The 22,931-nt window shown below is 33.8% G+C and overlaps 1 protein-coding gene across 1 annotated transcript in view; it reads left to right on the top strand.

Annotated features, from left to right (window-relative positions):
- LOC115877840 (regulating synaptic membrane exocytosis protein 1) overlaps window positions 1-22,931 on the top strand; it is a 284,757-nt gene that overhangs the window by 121,767 nt on the left and 140,059 nt on the right. Inside the window, exon 2 of the mRNA XM_030894165.1 lies at window positions 7,395-7,512. Coding sequence (XP_030750025.1) covers window positions 7,395-7,512 — 118 coding nt within the window. The remainder of the gene's footprint in view (window positions 1-7,394; window positions 7,513-22,931) is intronic.

Genomic DNA, 22,931 nt, shown 5'->3' on the forward strand with positions numbered 1-22,931 from the left:
TGACATGTATTGACTATTTCCATTCTAAATATCTTGAAAACGGTTACTTGTAGTGATTTTTACCAAGAGATATGTTTTACGTAAAAAGTCACGTAAATGTATATTTTTTTACTCAGTAGTTTTATACAGGTACGGACAAAAAGTTATTACTATTCAAAGCAGTTAAAACACATGTAGGTGGCGCCCCCTACAAATAAGAGTCATATTGACATCAAAATCCAAATTTCTCATGTTAAAAAACTCCCAGACACCAATTTTCATCCAAATATTGACGTTACTTTAGAAATGATTTGAAAAAAATCGAAATAAAAACAATAACTGCTACACCCTGTATCTCCAAAACTAACCATTTTAGGGCATACATTTATACGAACTTTTTTACTTATTTTTATCTTCGGAATATGCTACCGAAGTTTCCGGAATACATTTCGGACCACCCTGTATAATATAATTTTATCTAATAAAAAAAAATTCTTGTATCGCTTTACCAATTTATTTTTTATGGTGGTTTTTTTTCGGAAAAATGATTTTATTAAGAAGGGTCGCCTGGTTACAAGAACTTTTCCGACGATAATTAAGATTTCCCAACGAGTTTTTCTACTTTTTCTTGCTTTCCAGGTTAAATTAAATCGTAAATTAATAAACGACTCGGCTTTTTATATCGGATTTTTTCCTATATAAAGTAATATTTTTTTAAGGCTTCCCTAACCGAATAACTCAAGTTTTATATTTCGTTAAGTTGTGGTTTTTATTGCTTCTCAGTTTTTTTTATAATAATTTAAGCTGGTATCAAAATAACATATAGTGCCTGTGCTACGATGGGTATATAGGGAAAATGTGGCTTTTGATGATGAAAAAACTTTGCACAGTTGTTCTTTCGACAAAAAGGTTTGATTTGATCCGCAGCTCCTTCGTTCAAAGCGTTGCTGGCGGGGTGGGGGAAGGGATGAAAATTGGGGATGTATATTAACAAAAAAAATAAAAAAATATCTTACATTATCGATGTTGGTATCGATTTACAAGTTTTTGAAGATGACAATACGGAAAATGGCCACCTTATTTCATTTTAAGGTGCCGTTTCGGCGTTAAAGGCGATATAACCTATTTTAGATGGGTAGAAACGTAAATAGGTGCCAAGTGTAAATAGTAATTCCATTTATTATAATAACATAGTACTTTGGCTTTATTAATTACTTACACGAAAAATTTAATTCAAATTGGATACATCATATCCAAAATATTATACGTTTACGCTATTTATTACCAAATTTTGAATGTATAAGACTTGGATAAGTTTAGACACCCCGCGACGACATGCAAACTGTTTCTAATCTGATGCTCTGACACAGACGTTTTGGTTTTGGCAGTGTATTCTATCATCAATTAAATGAAATTGGCCTTGAAGAGTTATGGATATTGTATGGAACTGGAAAATCTTCGCGTTATATTCCAGTACATTTAATTGCTCTTGCCCTACAAAAAGAAAAATCAAAGGCACTAAGAGAATTTCATGCCTTCACTGGCTGTGATACGACCTCATTCTTCATGGGGAGGGGCAAACAAACGTGTTGGAAGGTCTGGACCGAGAAATTCAATGAAGCTTTTGCTGCAATTTCCAAGCCTTCGAAAAATATCGACAATAGTCTTAAAAGTCTGGAAAAGTTTGTTGTCAAGCTATATAGGATTCAGGTAGTAGACAATGTGAATCAGGCCAGAATTTTTTTATTTATGTCCCAAAGTAAGCCATTGAATTTACTGCCTCTAACTGCAGCTGCTATATACCAACACGCAATGAGGGCGGCATATCAGGCAGGGCAGATTTGGGATAGATCGGCCGATATACCGCAAACTGAGACCTTGACCTCACCTTCTTTTTGGGGGTGGTTTAAAGAAGGGACAAAGTGAAACCCTTTGTGGTCTGCGCAATCAAATATATGGCAAGCTTGTCGTGCATTGGATAGGTGTGGAAGCACGACCCAATGCGACACTTTAAGGTGTCTCTGCAAAAGAAGTAACCTACCTTGTACACCTGCATGCAAGAAATTTAGAGGGAATTGCAGTAATGTAGGGTAATTGAACTATCGGCTCTTAATTTGCAACCAAACTGCCAAAAGACGTAAAAATACTTGTAACTTATTGCTTATATTTTTTTAGGCAGTATTATAAAGGATCCGATTTGCCGAATTGCAGTGATAACGAGAACGACGACGATTTGGAGCTGTAAACAATAAATAAAATGAGTTAGTAAATTGAAAAAATATTTTTAAAATTTAATATATTTATTTTATTGCTTTTTTAAACTAAGTTGACCCGAAAAATGCCTTTACTAAAATCTTTACGGGGGAGGGGGTTGATTAAACCCCCTAACCCCCCCCCTTGTTCACGACCCTGCAAAATAAGAGTATTCAGTAAAATTGCATTTAATCTGGTTTAAAACAATAAAATAATAGCACATTAAAGTTTTACTTTAATGTTCAATAATTTTTGTAGATTTTACCCCCACCTAATGACTGAATGGCATCATAAAATAATTGGGGGAGGTTATATTCGGTTTTGTTATCCTGAAAAACCTGCAAATCGATACCAATATCAATAATATGCTTTGAATAAGAAGACTAAGGAAGGAGCATATCAAAAATCTTAGGTACACCGCAATGGCCCATAGGATGGGCCTCAAATATGGCCGACTTAAATTCCGGTTTATCAGTGTCGTTCTAATTTTATTTAAAAAATGTAAAACTATGATGTAGGGTACTGTTTGACCAGCGGATCTGAAGCTACGGAAGGAATGCGAGAAAAAAATCGATATTGTCACGTTTATCTATAAAATTGCGAAATTGCCAGACATGAACGATAAATTTAATATATTTTTATTATATATAATGTGTTTAGCATATATTCTGACGTATATTACTAAGGAATTTTAACGTAGTTCATATTGTTGGATATGTTTTATTTAATAACTTATTTCTTTCATTCTGTATAATCTGCTTATTACGAAAGGTGAAGATATTTCAACGATATCATTGGCAAACCGGCATCGCCGCGCATGGCCGCCTATTCATCGAACATGATTGGCGAGAGTACGTCACAGGATTTGTTACCACGCGGTTGCCATGGCTTTTATGCCTTTGCTATTCGCTAGCCTTATCCCCAACTTCACGGTCACTTCTGAAAAGAGTAGAAATATTGAATACTATTGAAATATCCAGTGGCGGTGTCATTTTTTTGATCATTATTACTTTCTTTCATTATTTAATACCGGTTATCCTAAACTTTATTCCTATATTTTTCGTATATTTAATAGTTAAAATGTGTTTTATTGTTTTGTTATCTTGTTATAATGTTTTTCGTTCGTAGTTTTTAATTATTAATATTAAGTTTGATTGTATATTTGTGTTTTAAAATGAATAAATTTGTTAAGGGTAAGACGCTATATAGACAAGAGAAATAATAGCTAATTTATATAGGTAAGTAGAATAGTAATAATGTAATTATTAGAATACTAAAATTAAATATTGGCTAAAATGAAAAGCATCCATTTACCTAAATATTTTAGCTAAACTAAAATAAATGTAAATAAACGTGGATGAAATCTCATTTGGTTTATTTCCTTGTGTTCATAACAGGGTTTGCGACGAAGAAGCTACAGAGAGTTCGCTTAAGTTGCCGCTTAAACGTAAACTTGGGCGGATATCTCTTTATACCGGAGTTAGCGTATCGGATATAAAAAAATTCACACAGAAGATAAAAAAAGACTGGAAACTAACCCCGATAAAATGATATCCAACTCTGGAAAGAAACGGCTACGTGAGCTCGACGACTTTGATTTCCAAGTGGTCAGGAATTTGATAAATAGATTTTATCTCGAATTCAAAGTCGTCCCCACAATTAGAAAGCTTTTGCAAAAATTGCAGGAAGAATCGAATCTTCCTTTGGCAGGGAAACGCTTAGGGGATTATTAAAATCAAATAGATTTTTTTGGCGTAAATGTTAAAATAACAAAATAACAGATAAATATTAATGGAGCGGCCCATTATATTGCAGAGAGAGATATAAATATATACGCGAAATTCGAAAATATCGCCAAGTATTATCTATTTGGATGAAACATGGGTAGACAATGACCTAACCTTTAAAAAGTGCTGGCGGAGCGATACCATATCTGGTGTAATAGGCAATATTGGATCTACTGGTGAGTAAAATTATGTTTTGTTTGCGCTTCCAAAGTTAACTATTTTCAAGATTTTTTTTTGCTGGAAATACTCATATCTAAAATTATGTATTGTAGAAAAAAATATAGTTAGTACAGATATATAAATAAATATATCTCAATACTCAGTCTTGATCATCTGCTGATGATGTTAACATGGTTAGCGAAACGTGCGCCCAGTGTAAAAGTAAAAGTTTTTTGGTGTATTGTGCTGATTTAGTGTTTTATTTTTCTGTGTAACACCAAAGGTTCCAACCCCCAGCTGTAATTATTTCTTCTATTATATTAACAACACATAATAATAAAATTATTCAAAATATTTATGGGAGCTTTAATAAAAGCTTTTAGTGTGTTTATCTGCTAACTCAACAGTAACGATTCAAACAGGATAAAGTTTTTTGAAAAAAAATTATTAATCAGAATTTATATTTATGATACACATTATTTTCATAAAACACCGTACGCCCATGCCTATTTTATGAATGAAATTGGGCGTGTTTTGTTTACAACTGCGTTCCCCTGCCGATACCCCGTAGCTACAGATCCGTTGGTCACACTATAGACGTGGGGTAGACTCAATAATTTGTTGTTTTATTTTACGTTGTGAATAAATGTTGGTAGTTATTAAAATTGTTATAAAAATATATAATTCTAATAAAAATAGATAAGTTATAATAAGTATTTATTAACACAAACATCCGATACGCTACTGAAGCAGGTAAGTCAAATTAACGTATCTAAATTCTTTGACATCTAATCTTTGACAAGTAATAAATAAAAGCTAAAATGCAAGAAAAATATATAATTTAGTTAATTTTAAGTGAATTTCATAAATGATCGGTTTACTACACGTATGTATATTATATAGTCACTTACTAGCGAAAAGTTGTTCCATTATTTCACTCAATTTTTGCCGAGATCTACCGCACGCTACACAACCAACTATTTTAGAGTCTTTTCGATAAATCGCGATAGTGTCACTGTTAATTTAAGTTCTGCCACAATTTCCATCTAGATTTACTACCTTTATACAACTATCAGTAGTAGAATAAATAATAAATAACATAAAATAAGCTCCGTAAAGACTGACAAATCCACAAAATTTCAAATCAAATTCAAATGTGTCAAACAGAACTGTCAAGGATCCCCACCCTAGAGTGCTTTTTCCGCCCACCATGCATGAATACATGGATAGCATTATGCTCCTTCCGTAGTCTTCTTATTCAAAGATAATATGCGACATTTTTTAATATAGGCACCCAATTTTAACCCCTCCCCCCCTCCACTCCGCCAGCAACGGTTTGAACCGGGAAGCTGCGGATCAAATCGAGTGTTTTCGTCTAAAGAACATCTGTGCAAAGTGTGTTGCATTCATCATTAAGAGCCACATTTTTCCACGTAGCCCACAGACTAATAAATTTGAAATTGTGATTATTACGTCCCAGATATATCAGTTATGTTGGCGTATCATCTTAGGCCCAATACCTACCAGTGTTGCCAGAAATTTTCGAGCGAATTTCTTCCGAAAAAAATCCAGGTCTTGTGAAAAATCACCAAATTGCGTGAATTTTACCTATTTTATAAATTAGAAAAAATTTAAAAACTTATTTCTGGTAATTTTTGGACACCGATGTATTTAAATAGACTTAACACGATCAAAAATGCCGTGATATATACTCGACATGTTGTCGCCATCTATCTATTATCTACAAATTGAACGTTTATATAGGCATTTTGTTGATACTGACCAAGCGTGACAAAATGAGCCAAGCGAGACAAAATCAGTCGAACGACAAACAATTAATTACCGAAACTAGAGCAATAAAAACAGAGACTGCTTTGCTGTTAACACCAAAGGTTTCAACCCCCAACTGTATTGAAACGACCTGCCTATTTAAAATATAAACATATTTCTTTAAATCCAAAAGATTCAGTTTTAATAAACTCTGTATACATAAATTATTATTGATTTTCAAAATATTTATACGCAAATTAGGGAGAGGTAAATCAGACAATGAACAGAGATGATAGGTGTTAGGTAATAGCTTTTAGACTACTGTTAAAAGTAATCTAAATACAATCGTTTACTGTCCATTCGCGCCGATGTTAGGGTTCAGTGTGACAATATCTTAGCAAACAAAAGAGCAACAAAAAACAATAAATAGAAAAACTAATAATGTATTTTTTAATCATTGATTAAAAAATACATTATAGAAATATTTATGATGTGGATTTTAACATAGTTGGATGCTAATAAAACAATTAATAACAGTAAATTTTTTATTTATATAAGTTTTAAAATGAATCTTGATGGTGCTTGATGGCATAAAATTAAGCAAAGTGGAAATTTTAAACGTAAAGTTGCAAATAAGTATGCTAAAATTATTAAAAATTATAATTCCAGTTTTTCTCTCAATCAACTGAATGGCCCCTCGGTTAGTGCTGAGAGAGAAAGTAATTTGAATACATATGAAGAAAACACCGAAGATAAGTCAGAGTTTTTATTTCCAACCGACTTCAATATATTACCACCGTCTGCTAGAGCAACTGACCATCAGGGAGCAAATAATAATACGGATGAAGACATATAAAAAATCTTCAGTTTTGAATATAATAAATGTGGTATGTTTTGAAGGTATTAAACTACAAAACTTGGTATGAGGACAGTAGTATTATTATTTCTCTTTTATTAAAGTTCAGAACAGCATAGTTGGATTCGTGGAATAGTGATCAAGGTTTCCACTGCCGTGCTCTTTTACTTGTGAATTCCAGGCAGAGTACGGCACTCCCTTCATTTCATTTAATAAAATAAGTAGGGCTATTTACAAATTTAGCGTTTGATTTACATAACCTATTCTCGTCAAATTTTCCTAATATTGCTTCTGTCGAGAGCATGCGAGGTAAGCTATATTAAAAAATATTTTTAACACAACGTAGGTTCCTTAATTTCATTTCAATTTTTTTTATACAGTTGGTCAAAATATTACCTTTTCAACTTTGTTGAACGACCCTGGGCTGTTGTACTACAGTATTTTATTTTTAATTCTCATTTTTCTATGTGGAGTGTTGCTGCAAATACATAGCAACAAAAAATGTATATTTAAACAAAAAAAATGAATAAGACTGAAAAAATGTATATTTTTTGTCACAGTTTTTTTAATAGAAATAATGATTGTTTCAGATGGTGACTGCAGAACCGGCACCCCCTAGTTCTGCATCGGAACCGGCAGATGGCGGTACCACTTTTGGAAAAATTAGACAGACCTTATCATCTTCCCTTCTCACGGCTCAAGACAAAGGTAAGATATATTATGCTCTGCACAAAGACAAAATCCTGGACAGTGATAGATGTGTCTGCCATTTAAATTTTAAAATAGTTTATTTAATTTTACAAAGAAATAAGTTGATATAATTGGAATGCAAGAGGGAAATTCACATGTTTAAAAGTTTTGTGACAAATGATTACTTCAAAATATTAAAACAAACAAACTGTATAAAACGGAAAAAAAATTAATCAAGTTATTTCATTTCAAAAAAAAAGATTTTCGGGTGTGTGTTAAACAAAACATTACATACAAGAAATCTATAAAAAAAAGCCTATTTTTTACTTTCAAACTTCAAGAAACCTCCCTCATTTATTATTAAATAAACCAATAAGACTGGTGATGGGAAGTAGAATCTTTAATTCTGTGTATGAAGACCGACCTTAGGATGGACCATATTTTACCCCTGAGTATCCTTATCTTAAATTGATGTTACAGAAAACTTAAGAGTCTATTACGCTGTACTCAGGGGTCGGATAAAGCGGGTGTGTGGGTGAAGGAAATATATATTATTATTGAAGTTTTATAAGGTGATTTCTTTACAAATTGCCAGTGTTCTTGAGTGTAACAATCCAGAAATTGGCTTGCATAATTAACTGCATATTCAATATCTGGTCGAGATACTCGCCCGGCGAATAGTAACGAGCCAACAGCTTCGCGATAAGGAATATTTTTATTACTTTGAATATTTTCTGGATTTTTACGCAAATGAGAACCTGGTTCAGCTCGTATACTTGAAATATTTGCGTCCTGCATTGCATATTTATCAACTAATTTATTTACATATCCTGCTTGATTAATAGTTAACAATCGTTGCTTACGATTGCGCACAATTTCTAAACCTACAAAGTCAGATGCGCTATCTACAGTTATTTTAAATTTACCTTTTAAAACACTTAAAACTTAGTCCATCGTCGACGTACAGTGCTAAGTAGACTGTAAACCCGTTTACTTGCCCTATGAACACGCATTTATCACTTTCACAAGGAAGAAAACTAAACGTCTTTAAGAATCCAACGAATTTCTCGTTCCAACACCGTCGAGACTGCATTAATTGTGTAGCCTGCACACAAAATCTGGATGATTTGGGTCCACGTATCCCTCCGGTTGCTCCAAGTAGATTTCTTCCTGTAGTTCGCCATACAGAAATGCCGTCTTTACATCGAATTTCCTTAATTTCATAGTCCCTACTGGCGGCGATGGCTAATAGAAGCCGTATCGATTCATATCTTACGACCGGTGCATAGGTCTCAAAATAATCGATTCCTTTACGCTGAGAGAATCCTTTGGCGACAAGTCTGGCCTTATATCCCTCGACATTTCCTGCAGGATCTGTTTTAACGGTAAAAACCCATCTGCACCCAGTCAAACGTCTACCTTGTGGCAGTTCAGACAAGTTCCATGTTTTATTGTCGTTAAGCGCCTCAATTTCTTCGTTCATGGCCATTTTCCACTTCTCTGCATCTTGACGTATTGCAGCTTGGCTGTAATTTGAGGGTACAGCATAAGCGAAGAATGCAACTGGTATGCCATAACGATCAGGAGGATGCAATAGGTTGCGATCACGTAGTACTCTACTTGCGTCCATCGCTTCCTGCTGGGGGGCTTGCACCGGTTCAGGCTCTGCAGCTTCGTTCATCATTTCCTGCTGAGGAATTTGCACCTGTTCGGGAGCTGTAGCTTCAGGCAATTCTTCAGGAATTTTAAAGTCTAAGTCAATTCTAAGTTGACTGCTTTTGTATTTAACTGCGTGTCGCTCATTAAAATCTACATCGCTGCTGATGTAAATTTTATTTTTCTCATTATCCCACAGTCTGTAGTTATTGGACTCGCCGTCATACCCCACAAAAAGCAGTTTTTTGCTTTTCGGCTGGAATTTGGTACGTTTTTCCTTGGGTATGTTCCAGTAAGCATCTACTCCAAACACTTTAAGATGTTTAATTTGTGGTCTACGTCCAAACCATTTTTCGTATGGAGTTTCTTCTTCACCAGGCAAAATTACGCGGTTTAATACTCAGACGAAAATGCATGCACGATACCATTATCACGCAGGTATTTATTGAACTCGCGAGATGTATATTCTGTACCATCGTACCATGTCCGATTTTAGCACTTTAATTTTTGTGTTAAGCTGGGTCAACACAAAGGCATGAAACTCGAGAAACTTTTCGAATACATTAGACTTATGACGTAGGAAATACACTTTTCTGAAGTTTGTACACTCGTCCTTGAATAATAAAAAGTACTTGGAACCTCGAGGGGATTCAATATTTACCGAACCACACACGTCGGTATGAATCTTTTCCCCTGGCTTATAACTAGTCCCACTTTTTACACTCGCATGATGCTTACGCGACTGCTTGCCTGTCACACACGCTTCGCAGAAGAAGTCTTTTTCAGCATGTAGTTCACCAACCTCAAGTTGCTTACACGTATTCTTCACCGCACGAATATTTACGTGTATCATCCTCTCGTGCCAAAGCTTTAATTTGTCACTTTGTAAATCTCTATTTACTTGAACTACGTTACAATCAACAGGAACTTTAACTTCAAAAAGCATACGGTACAAGTTTTTGTGTCGAACTCCGATTGACGATAGCCTACCGTCGCGATCACGAATTTCGCACTTGTCCTTATAAGCGTAGAAAGAAAAGTCATTATTACTAATTGTCCCGATAGAAAACAAATTTCTTTTTAAATCCGGCACAAAAAGCACATTACGAAGCTTGCGTTCCTGAAGCCGACCCTGTATATTTTTCTGAATCTTGATCGTACCTTTGCCGCTCGACTTTTAATATTTTGTCATCAGCTACTTTGACCAAATATTCTTCTGCTGGTGCTTCCAGATGAACAAAGTACTCTTGCTTGAAAGTCATGTGCATGCTAGCACCTGAATCAGCGATCCAAACTTCACTATCTTCCTCACATGTGCTGAAAAAAGATGCGGTAACATCAGAAACATATGCCGACGCTCCTTCTGATCCGTTCTTTTTCTTCGGACATTCGCGAGCCCAATGTCCTTTTTCTTTTTGAAAATAGCATATTTTGTTCTTTTCTTTAGGTCTTGTATGTTGCGTTTTCGTTGTTCTTTTGCGCTTCTAGTGTTAAGTGAAGTTTTTTGTACTTGAAATGCGAGCTCAGTCACATTTTCTTCATTTTCAGATAATCTCTTATCTTCCCTAATGAGTCTTACTATTAGGTTAACCTTCTCTATTCGCCTTCTCTATTCGCTATTAGGTCGCTCTGCCTCTGGCGTACAGTCCCAGGCTATTCTGAAGACTGAAAATTTGTGCGGCAAGCTGCTTAATAGCTTTGACACAACCGCCGTGTCAGAAGGTTTCTCCCCAGAGTCTTCAAGCTTTTTGCAAATACTCTCTAGCTTCTCAATTTGAAGAGCAATAGACTGCGAGTCTGTCATCTTAAAAGCGTAGAACTACTCCCATGCACTTTGGTTGGCATCAACACTTGTATCTCCGTACAACACTTTTATTTTATCCCAAATTTCTTGAGGAGTACTGCAGTTGATTAAATTTGGGTGCAGTTTCTTCTCTACTAAGCTGAGAAGGATCACCGCAGCTTGTGACGATTTCTTCATCCATGCTTTCCACTCGTTCAATTTTGTCTCGTATTCGGTTCCCAAAACAAAACCTATAAGCGCCTTTGCTTGAAGCAAAAACGTAATTCCAAATTTCCACATGGAATAATTTGAGCCGTTAAGTTTAGTTATATCCAACACTTCTCTATCACTCATGATGAATTGCTAAGGTAACACACAAAAACTACCGACTTTTAACTAACAAAACAAACGAACTGTGCAAACGCGCGCAACGCAATTTTTTTTTACTTTAAAATAAAGATATACAAATGGCGCAGTGGAAGCGTGCTGGGCCCATAACCTATTGAAGTTTTATAAGGTGAAAATAAAAGCTTCAATTGAGTTTAAACCAAAGTAGCATATCTTTGTTAAAAGCAAAAATGAAAACATAGATTTAAATAGTAGAAAATAAACGAAGCGACAAACTGCTTCGTTGCGAGACTTAAAACAGACTGAAAGACCCTTAAATAACTACCTACAATATGGAGTCACATACATATTTTGCTATCTAGGTAAACTTCAGCTATAAATCAGTTCACACAATAAAACAAATAGCCGTACCATGACAGTTAATGGTCGAGTACTATAACACAAAACAGATGTGTTTTAGGGCAACGAAGACGTCACAAGTACTTATACCTATTCAAAATACAATTTATGAGATGGCATGCGATAAAGACAAATCTCAACAATTTTATTTCAGAAGTCTGTCTAAGGCTTAGCCTGATCCTGTCGTGTTAAGCCACACCTAAAATTCCAAACACACGTGCTTTATTAAGGCTTGATTAAGGTTTACAGAGCTTCAGCATTTGCTATAAAATAGCGAGCAATTTGTTACAAAATCATATAAATTATATATCACTGTAATCACTAAACTTCAATCTATTTCCGTATTGTAACGGAATTTTAAATAATGTCTTTATTTTCAAGAAAACTTAGTCCAAACATAACGAATATTTTGTTATTTTGTTGATGTTTGACCATCAAAATCTTAAAAATAGTTCCTTCGTCATTTGTGTAAAAATATCTAGCCAGTTTTACATAAAACGTTAATTGCCGAACGCTTATTGTGCTACTTTTTCGGACTAGTGAAATGGAGTCTTTTTTTGACTTAAATCATAAGTCATTTGATTTTAAGTCATTTTTTGAAAGCTGACTTAAATTTTAAGTCATTTTCAAAATGATTTGAGATTTAAATCTTTATTCTGAAATAGAAAAATATTTAAGTCTTTTTAGAAAAGACTTAAGTCATTAAAATATTTAAGTTTTTTTTTATAAAAGACCTAATTCAGATTTTTATATATTTTTATGATAAATTTTTAACAGCAGCTTTTCTTTTTAAACTGTTCGGCGGCAGCCAAGCAGCAGAATAAAAAAAACAGTGCTCAATACAACTAGTAAATAAAATGTTAGTTTTCCGGAACCAGTTTTGATTATTTATCGTGTTACGCGTGCGTAGTGAGTTTGTTTTCTTTTAAGTAAATCCCCGACTCCGTTATGTAGCCCGAAAGACGAACGAAAGAAATTTATCTCGAATATATTGAAGAGTACCTTAAAATCTTCCAGCCCTTAGCTTATGCCATCGTTATATTACATAGTGATCAAAACACATCACCACTTTTTAATAGACATGTATACGATAACATCTATCTGTAATGGATACATATAAAGCACTACAAAATCGGTTAAAATTTATAAAAAAGAAGTTATTTTTGTGTTAGTATTTGTTCTGAAAATTAACCGTTTTATTTTCTGTGGTTTTAGTCTCATCTGTATCTACAATAAATTAATATGATAGTAAGAAAATTGCCTAATTGGTAATACAAGAAAATTAATATTAACATTTGAAAAAGATACATAAATTAAATTCTGGTTGTCTTGACTTGAAGGTAATTATATTGATTTAAGTCATTTTACTGATTATCATACAAAAAACAACAATATAATCTTACAAACTACAAAAAGGCTGGAAAAACAACAGTTGCTGGTCAAGTTCCAGCCTCAATGTTAAAAAAAGTAATATAAAATAATAATTTAGATATAATAAAAACAAAACAACCAAAGGCAATCTAAAATTTGCCACAAAAATCAGACAGAAAACAGCACCTACACGCAACATGCAACCTAATCAATATTCAGAAAGTATTTTTCTTGCTTTTATCTTAAATTCACCCAAAGAGCAGTTCTTACACTTAACATCTAGATTGTTGTACATACTATAAATATTAAATGTAAAAGATCGTTCAAACAATGCAGATCGGTGCGGAGTGGGTGAAATGAGACCCCTGTGCCTCAAATTCAAATTGTGAATATCAGTACGAAACTGTATTTTTTCATAAAGGTAAGGTGGACTTTTATTTATTATAATTGAATGGAACAGAGTCAGAGAGTGCAGTCTACGCCTAGTTGCCATGTTCATGCATTTTGCCTCCTTAAGTTTATGAGATATTCTATCATATTTCCGAATACCATATATATAACGCAAACAAGATTTCTGAACTTTTTCTATTCTGGCGGTATCTCTAACGTCTAAACAAGGCCCATACAATACGTCACAATAATTAAAAAATGACTAAGAACTAATGTATCAGTAATTTTTATTTTAGTTGGTATATCAAGTATTTTACGATGGGGGTAAAGCATCTTAAGATTACAATATGCTCTCTGAAGTAGCTTTGCTGTATGTTTTTTAAATCTAAGATCCCAGATTCTTAGCACACGACACAGCACTTAATTCTTTATTGTCAACCATTATCTTTAATTTACTTTGTACTTCTTGGCGTTTATAACCAAAAATTAACACTGAAGATTTATTAGGATTAATAATTAAGTCATGTTTACTGGAAGCTTTAACCAATTTATCTATATCACTATTTAAGACTTTATTAGCATTATCTATATCACTAGGATAGAATGAATAACTTAACTATGTGTCGTCCGCGTAAAAGTATGTTTTAGATGTAACCACTTCCATAGAAACTTGTGCTGCATAAATATTAAAAAGTAATGGGCCCAATATGGTTCCTTGAGGCACACCTCTCAGAATTTTATTTTTAGTAGATTGACTGTTTTCCGTATGAACAATTTGATATCTATTAGACAAATAGCTATGAATCATTGCAACCGCGTCCGCGGAAAAACCTGTATATCATAATATTGCCAAAAGTAGTTTATGAGAAATGGTGTCAAATGCTTTTGTATAATCCAGTAAAACTAAGACTGTTGTTTTTCCAATATCTGTCATTCTAAGAACATCATCCACAACATCAAGTAAAGAAGTTGTGCAACTATATCCCTGTCTGAAACCAGATTGCCTCTTCGGAAGTAAAACATTTCTATCTAGATATACTTTAATTTGAGCATTCATTATCTTTTCCAAACACTTAGAAAGCGTTGGTAAAATGCTTGTCGGACGCAAATCGCTAAGCTCTAAGGGATGTGACTTCTTTGGCATTGGTAGAACTTTACTTATTTTCCATTCATCTGGAAATCTGTTAGATAAAAGACAGATATTGATAATATTTGTTATTATAGGCAATATATATTGATTTAAGTCTTTACAAAAGTGACTTGACTTGAAATAAAATGACTTAAATCAAAGACTTAAGCCTTAAACAATTTAAACTTTATGTTGAATTTGACTTAAGACTTATATCATTTTGATTTTAGGAATGACTTAAGATTTGCGTCTTTTTAAAACTGACTTGTTGCAGCTCTGACCACAGCAAATTAATAATGTTTTATTAATTTTTAATATTAAGTTATAAAACAAGTATGCAAAAAAAACTAAATTCTTTAAATAACGATAATATACAGGTTGGCGCACCTTATTCGCCTTGGTTGATTATACAAAAACGTAAAGATGTAGAAACAATAGTTATTTACAGTATAAGTGTGTTTATGAAGATGATTACAACAACGAGTGTGAACTATTAGAACGACAAGGTAGAGTCGTTCTAATCACACGAGTGTTGTAATCATGTTTAAACGCACGTGTCATGTACAACGTTTTATCACAGATTATACAGATTATAAACTTTGTTTTTTCTTTATTGTTTTTCGTGGTTCGAATTTTCGGAATCGGACACTAGTTAGGTTACTAGTTTGCGCACATAGCACGCCCACTTATGGCCTCTAAAATTGTGCACAGCGCCTGACCGGCACAGTTATTAGAGAGATCAGAAAACCGAATAGCGTCATGCAGTATTTACGCCTACCTTATCATGGTTACGATATGCGCGAGTCAATTTTTAACGCAACTAATAACGTTACCGCCGCTAATAACGTTACCGCCTGACGTAATTTGCGGATCAATTACACCAAGCGGTATTTCTAAATAACGTTTAAACCAATGACTAAAGAATATAAAGACATGTAATGCCCATATACGGGCTGCAGCAGAATTTGTAACCTTAGACGCCTTTTCTTTTGGTGGCAAACAGCTGGTCATCAACAACAATTTTAGCAATTTTTAATAATTTGTGTGTAGTGAACTTTGTATAAACTTTATTACAATGCTGATTAGTTGTTGAGCTTTCAAATGTAAAAGCAGCAGTGACAAGAAAGAGCCAGGAGTTACGTTCATATAAGTAAATAAACAGTCCGCTCCACCTTTTTAGCGTTTTCTTAAGTTTTCTTATTGAATTCGATTATTATTTTTCTGATATTATATGTACTTGATGTGTGCTATACGTCTATACTAATTTTGTACCTTTTGTTAACATTTTAATACGTTTTTTTCGTAATTAATTAGTATGATGCCACCACCTACCCCATAGGCGTAGTCAAAACGTTTATCAAAAATATAAATATCCCTTCAACTAGCTAAGTTAAGAAAAAATATGGCCACGGCACTGTTTGGTGCCATGGTAACAATTTGCTCTCGGATGTTATTTGTCCTTGAATTCTTTAGTCATTGGTTTTAGAGATGAGCGATATCGTGATTTTTTAATCACACTGATATTTGTTACTGTGATTTTTTTAATATCAGTAATTTTTAAACGTGATGTGATCACAGTTTCAATAACAATAACAAGTGTTGTCACTCCGTCCCCGTTGCGCCGTTCCCAGTTAAGGCGTAATACATGTTTATTTATACTTTTTTTAGATTTGAGATACCCAAACAAGTTTGGGTTTGATTCATTTATCCAGTATTCAGGCAAGTTGCATTTATTATCGGCTACATGCCGAGTTACAAGGTCGCGGGTTTGTTTTGTTTATTTAAGAATAATTGTTTTTCTAACCTCAGAAAATAAATAATTGTATTGCAGTGATCTCAAATCTGAAAGATTTAGTCGAGTATTCGTACGATCCGTACTTAAAACGTTAAAACATTAATTGTAGAATATATTAATATCAAATTTACATCAATAACTTCAAGATTGACGACGTATCTAAAATGTACCATCACCGTTTATAGTTTAAAAAAAAGCGATATTAAACGAAAGCGAGGCGGCCGGCAATGGTAATCGGTATCGGTATTTCTATTTTGTTTATGTTATATTAAATACTTAACGGATAAACAAGTCTGTCGACTTTTTGCTCGTTTCCATAGTATGAAAATCACATATCAATTCACGCTTTCTTCGCAAAAAAAGTAACGATCGTGATATGTGATTTTTAAATATCAGTGAAAAAATCACAGTTTGTGAAATATCGCTCATCTCTAATTGGTTTAAACATTGCTTAATTGAGGGGCCGGCCGGCGCGCGGCGAGGTCTTTTATTTTAGGTTATGTTTGAATTGTTTTGAATTATTACTTTAGTTTTATAAGGTAATTTGATATTTAAATAGCTGGGATTAGTTTTAATTAAATAAATATGGTCCAAAATATGGATTCCATCTCTTCCAATATTAAAGAATCTATAAAGAGGCTTAGGTTTACAGCAGATGACGACTTAGCCCTTCTAAGAGAATTTGTTGCTTGTTGCCCTAAACCCACTGGCAGACGTTGAACAATAAAGCACTGGAAATAAGCACTTTAGCCCTTTAGTTTTAAAATACCTAGTAAACAAAACAATTTCAAAGTTTTAAATTCAAAGTTAGGTTAAGTTTAAACAGCGGACGCGACGCGAACAGAATCCTTTCCGATCCGATAACTATAAATGAACAGAGTCAATACTACCTCACGTAAAGGAAATAACACCTGACCTTATTAACGTCCATGCACGCTATTCGGTTTAGCGATATCTCTCTATTACGCTGTTTATTGTTATTTTACGCGAGTTTATTTTTGCGCACAGGAAATTTTACTCGTTTGCACATCGTCATAAAAAACAATTTTCGTACCACGAATTAGGGACAAGATTTTTATCTGTATACTTATAGGATACCTAATCTGTGGTTTTATCTAGAACCAATAAGAAAATGCTGTTTTAATTTTCATTTATTAGTCGCCCACTTTGGTCGCCCACCTTTAACACCTTTAACTATGACATTTGTCACATTTTTTCTGAAAAGTCAGTTTGCCCTGTCAAGTAAACGCGAGCACTTTTTGCCCAGAAAAATCATTTTAAAAATTACGATTAGCGATTCCGAAAGTCTCCCTTCAGATGTAGAAGTTGCCACAGTACGTGCCACGGAATCAATCGTAACTTAAATACTAAAAAAATAGTGATGTAAAAACGTTATAACTAAACGGTTGTAGATAAAATATATATTTTATGGGTATATGTGGGGATGCAATGTGCACAATTTAAAATTATTTTGAATTTTGATATAGGGTGTTTCAGAACTAATCCCATACCAAAGTTATATTTTTTCTTATGGAACACCCGGTATTTTATTTCATTTTTGGAGTCTTGGATTAATGGGTTAAATATGTTTAAAATTTTTGGTTCTTGAGATATTTAAAGATATTTAAATATGCATGCTACAATAGAATAGGTTATTAACACCCTGTACATTACTTTTTAGAATTAATTCTTGTGGTGAGTTTAAAGGCGGAGAAATAAACTGTACTGAAAAAAATTATTGCTTTGTTAAATTTATACAGGGGTACCAAAAATTGCTGATCTATTTATTTTATATAAAAACTTCGTTATTTCAAATACAACCTCTGTATTTTTTAAAATAAATCGAAGCAGATTCAAATGCTCATGCTCAACTATATTGGGGTTTCATCTTGCTCAGATTTTGAATAAAAAGCGAGTTTTCAATAAAATCGCAATCAAGATGGCTGGTGTCGCCATGGCAATTTTCTAGTGACATTTAGTTACTATTTTCAAAATCGATATTAGTTTATGGACATTATTATTTAGATTTATAACGGTTTACTTAAATTTACCTACAATAGTTTAATAAGTAAGTATTCATTATTTTATCAAGAAAAATAAAGCAGTATCTGCTAGCGGAACGACTGGATGTTACTAGTGATTTTATTTTGTGAGGAAAATTGCCTTTTGGACTTATGTTCAAAGATATCCAAATAGGAATCTTCCTGATAAGCGTTCCTTTGAAAAACTACTTGTCCTATTTCGCAGAGCTGGTAGTGTGGTTTATAAAAACCTATTAGGAAAAAAACATTGGAAGTGAAGAACATTGTCATTGGAAGTGAAGGAAATGAATTTGGCGTAATTGGCTCTTTTTTAGAAAATCCAGATATCTACATTACAGAACTACTTCGTTTTTTTTTGGTAGAATAGTTAATACATATTTATTACACTATTATAGGTAAAATAAATTAAATAAAAGTAAACTGGTATAAATTTAAATAAAGTCCATGAACTAATTTTGATTTTGAAAATAGCTACTAAATGTCACTAGAAACTTGCCATGACAACACTAGCCCTCTTGATTGGCATTCTATTTAAAAATTACTCTTTATTCAAAATCTGAGCTAGATAGGTATAGGAAACCCTAATATAGTTTGAAAGAACATTTAAATTTGCTTCGACTTATTTAAAAAAATACAGGTTATACATAACGAAGTTTCTATGTAAAATAAATATTTAAAATAGAGCAGGAATTTTTGATACCCCTGTATACATTAAACAGAGCAATTTTATTTTTCAGTAAAGTTTATTTCATTGGCTTAAATGTCAGCACAAGAATTAATTCTAAAAAGTAATGAACAGGGTGTTAATATTTTTATTATAGCATGCATATTTAAATATCACTTGATCACTTGATATCACAGATCACTTGATACAATACAATATGGCGAAATATAAACATTGAGGTGGAAACTAAAGCGAGAATTTACAAGGCAACGGTACGACCAATAATGACATACACTGCAGAAACTCGACCTGATACAGCGAAAACTAAACAACTACTAGACACAACTGAAATGAGAGTACTATGCAGAATAGCTGGAAAGACGCTTCTGGACAGAGAGAGAAATGAAAGCATAAGAAGAGCGTGCAAGGTGGAAAATGTAAATGAGTGGGTACAGCAGAAAGGAAGAATGGAACGACCATATCAGCAGAATGGACAACAGAAGGATAGTGAGAGTTGCACGCGACGAATCACCGCTAGGTCGCAGAAGTTTAGAAAGTCCACGAAAACGATGGAGCGACAACTTGTGAGTCTGACCGGTAGAGACGACGAAACCAAACAGGCGATTTGCCTAGTATGAAGAAGGAAGAAGATATTTAAATATCTTTAAGTAACTCAAAAACCAAAGCTTATAAACGTATTTAACCCTTATAATAAATTCCTTATTCTGTATCGACGGATCCAATTATGAAATGAAATACCGGGTGTTCCATAAGAAAAAATATAACTTTGGTGTGGATCTTAGTTCTGACATACCCTGTACATTTCAAAATAATTTTAAATTGTGCACATAGCCTCCCCACATATTTTAGATTAGATTAGATTCTTAGAGGTGGCTTTCGGTCTGAACCACTGCGACCTTCTCAGATGTATTGTGGTCCTCTTCTGATCCTTAGATTACATTCTCCAGTCCTACCCTTTTCACAAAGTTTAGCAACTTGGAGACTGAACCCTCCATGTAGCTCCTTGGCAATGGCCTATCATTGCCTATTACCGGGAACCGCACATTCGCCAGGCTGTCACACCGACATAAAATGTGTTCTGACGTTTCTTCTTCAGATTGGCAGAACCTACACATAGCTTCGTCTGTCAATCCCATCAGCTTTAGATGCCTATTTAGCTTACAATGCCCTGTTAGTAGACCTACTACAGCTTTGACTGTCTTTCTGTCCTTGCTTATCAAGTCTACCGTGAATTTTGGCGTACGTTCTACAATGAACCTTTTCGCCTGTCTCTGCCCTGGTGAGTTTCTCCACCATTCTAGAGATTTGTTGGCTACCCATCCCCACATATACCCATAAAATATTTTGTTTCTACATCTTTTCGTTTTTGTATAATCAACCGAGGGGAATGAGGTGCGTCACCCTGTATAGAGCCTAGAATCAAACAAGTTGCCAAAGAGAACGAAAACCGACACCCAATAGAGCCCAATAAATACTCCATTCGGAGTCGGTCCCAGCTAATATACGGGCTCAAATAAATAGACAAACTAACGACCAGACAGATCACTTGTTAGGCGGCTCATAATCCGACCTTCAATTTGTTTTATTGCGCCGCCCCCATCATCCCGTCGGAGGTTTTGCCGCCCTCCCGCCGCCCCCAAACGCCATAAATTTTCCGCCCTCGCCCGCAGATATTTGCCGATAAGTTTCAGTTTCAGACCGGAGTAGGTTCAAACTGTCAGCCATTAATATACATAAGGCGTCCGGGCAAAATGTTTACCTCGAAATTAAGATACAGGATACCTTGGCTGGTTTATTAGTTAGTTAGTCCATTAAGTATTTATGAGAAAAGATGCTTGCAAAAATAAATCTATTCAGCGCTGGACAGGGTGGCGCCTCTCATACGCCGCAGAGGCTCCAAAGAGAACGACAGTTTGTATTGAAATGACATTTTGTCAGCATATGTAAGTTAATTCAGAGCACATTTTAAAAATATCGAGAGTTCTACAAGATGTCCCCCAAAAAAGTTACATATCAAAGTTGTGTTTTTTGTAATGGAACACTCTATATATTAATTGATTTTCGGATTCTGGGAGAAAAATAAAGGTGCGTTTTATAAGAGAAGTATATGACTAAAATGTAAGATTTTTGACATATTTAACATTTTCTAGAAATAAAGAACAATTTTTAAATTACAATAAAAGCTACATATTATTATATTGGAATTTACCCGCTATAACCTAATATTTAGTTAAATTAACTATTGTACTTTAAATCAAATTAAAACTTGCTCCAAAAAATTATACAAGATGAGACAAAATTATTATTGAACATTGGTCACCCTTATATTATTATATGGTAACAACCATTATATAATTCCGAACTTCAATGGATAATTGAAGTTCGGAATTATATATACATGTCTACATGTCTCTTTAAAATACTATTAAGGTTGCCTACCCTTAAACAAAGATTTTCCTAGATATTTTCATTTACATGATTTGATCTGAGTAGATCTTTATTATTTGATAAAATCTAGGTGGCTGTGATAGGTCTGACGTACTTCAACATGGCTGTCTAATTAGTCCAACTGTAACAACTAGTTATCATTTTGTGTCAGTTAAAACAAAAAAATTTCTCAGAAATTTGCCGAAAATGCAAACTTATCCTACATCAGAAAGAATTGATATGATTCTATTAGTTGGTAAATGCAATGTGCGTTCACCAATTAATTTGATTAAATTTAATTTTTTTATTGAGTTATAACTGAAGAAAGGGGGAAACAAATAGATCTGTAAGATCGCGGTGATTACAAATAATACACTTGTATTCTGTTAAATAACGTTGCTAAAGAAAACAAACAACAACGTTTATTACTCTTTCCCAACTTAAAGTCTTTAGACTAAAACTGACGCCATGTTGATGTCGTTTGTGTGTTTAGGGCATTATTAAAAGCATGGTCGTTCCACAAACGTGCGGGGAAACCCCGCTGCGCTCCCTGTAAATTAAATTTAGTCGTTGCAACAGTGTGACGAGGGCCTCATTAGAGGTTGTCATCGCAAAATTTAACACTTGTCGGCTCTTGATTAAATGTAAACAATTATGAGAGAGGTTGGTTATTATTATAAGGCTCACGTAGCTCTTCTGTCATGGCGACAGTGTTGTAAGAAATTTACTTTATTATAGATATGATTCCCACTATTTGTATACTGTTTCTATGCTGTTAGTGAAATAACAAAAAAAATCAGTGTATACAGGGTGTCTCAGATTTTAATCGGGAAAATTTAATAGACGATAGAACTTGCAAAAATAAAACAAAAAGTTCGTATCGACTTGTAAGATTTAAAGCTTCCTTTTCGAGATACAGGGTGTTAAAGTTACTTAAAAAAGAAAAAAAATTTAAGATATTTGAAAAACTATTTAATCGATTTTGATATAACATGACCCGAATTGATAACCACATGATTATAAACTACTGAGTTTATAATCATCATCAGCAGTTGATTATAAACTCAGTAGTTTATAATCATCTGCTGATGATGCTAACATGGTTAGCGAAACGCGCGTCCAGTATAAAAGTAAAAGTGTTTTGGTGTATTGTGGTGATTTAGTGTTTTTATTTTGCTAAGCAAGATAGACAAAAAAGTGAAGAGACAAAAAAATAATATATTTTTAATTACTAAATCCAAAAATAATATTAAACTTCTAAAAAAGCAGAGGCGTGCCTATTTTTTCCTTTAAAATAATTTAACAGTGATGCCCCACCGCCGCCCCTGGCCATTAAACTTAAATATAATTACATCAAATTAAGTCCCATAGTAAGTATTATAAACGGGTCAAGTTATATCAAAATCGATTAA

This window comes from Sitophilus oryzae, unplaced genomic scaffold (genome assembly GCF_002938485.1).
Source record: "Sitophilus oryzae breed Bouriz unplaced genomic scaffold, Soryzae_2.0 scaffold_1499_pilon_pilon, whole genome shotgun sequence".
NCBI classification, from domain to species: Eukaryota; Metazoa; Arthropoda; class Insecta; order Coleoptera; family Curculionidae; genus Sitophilus; species Sitophilus oryzae.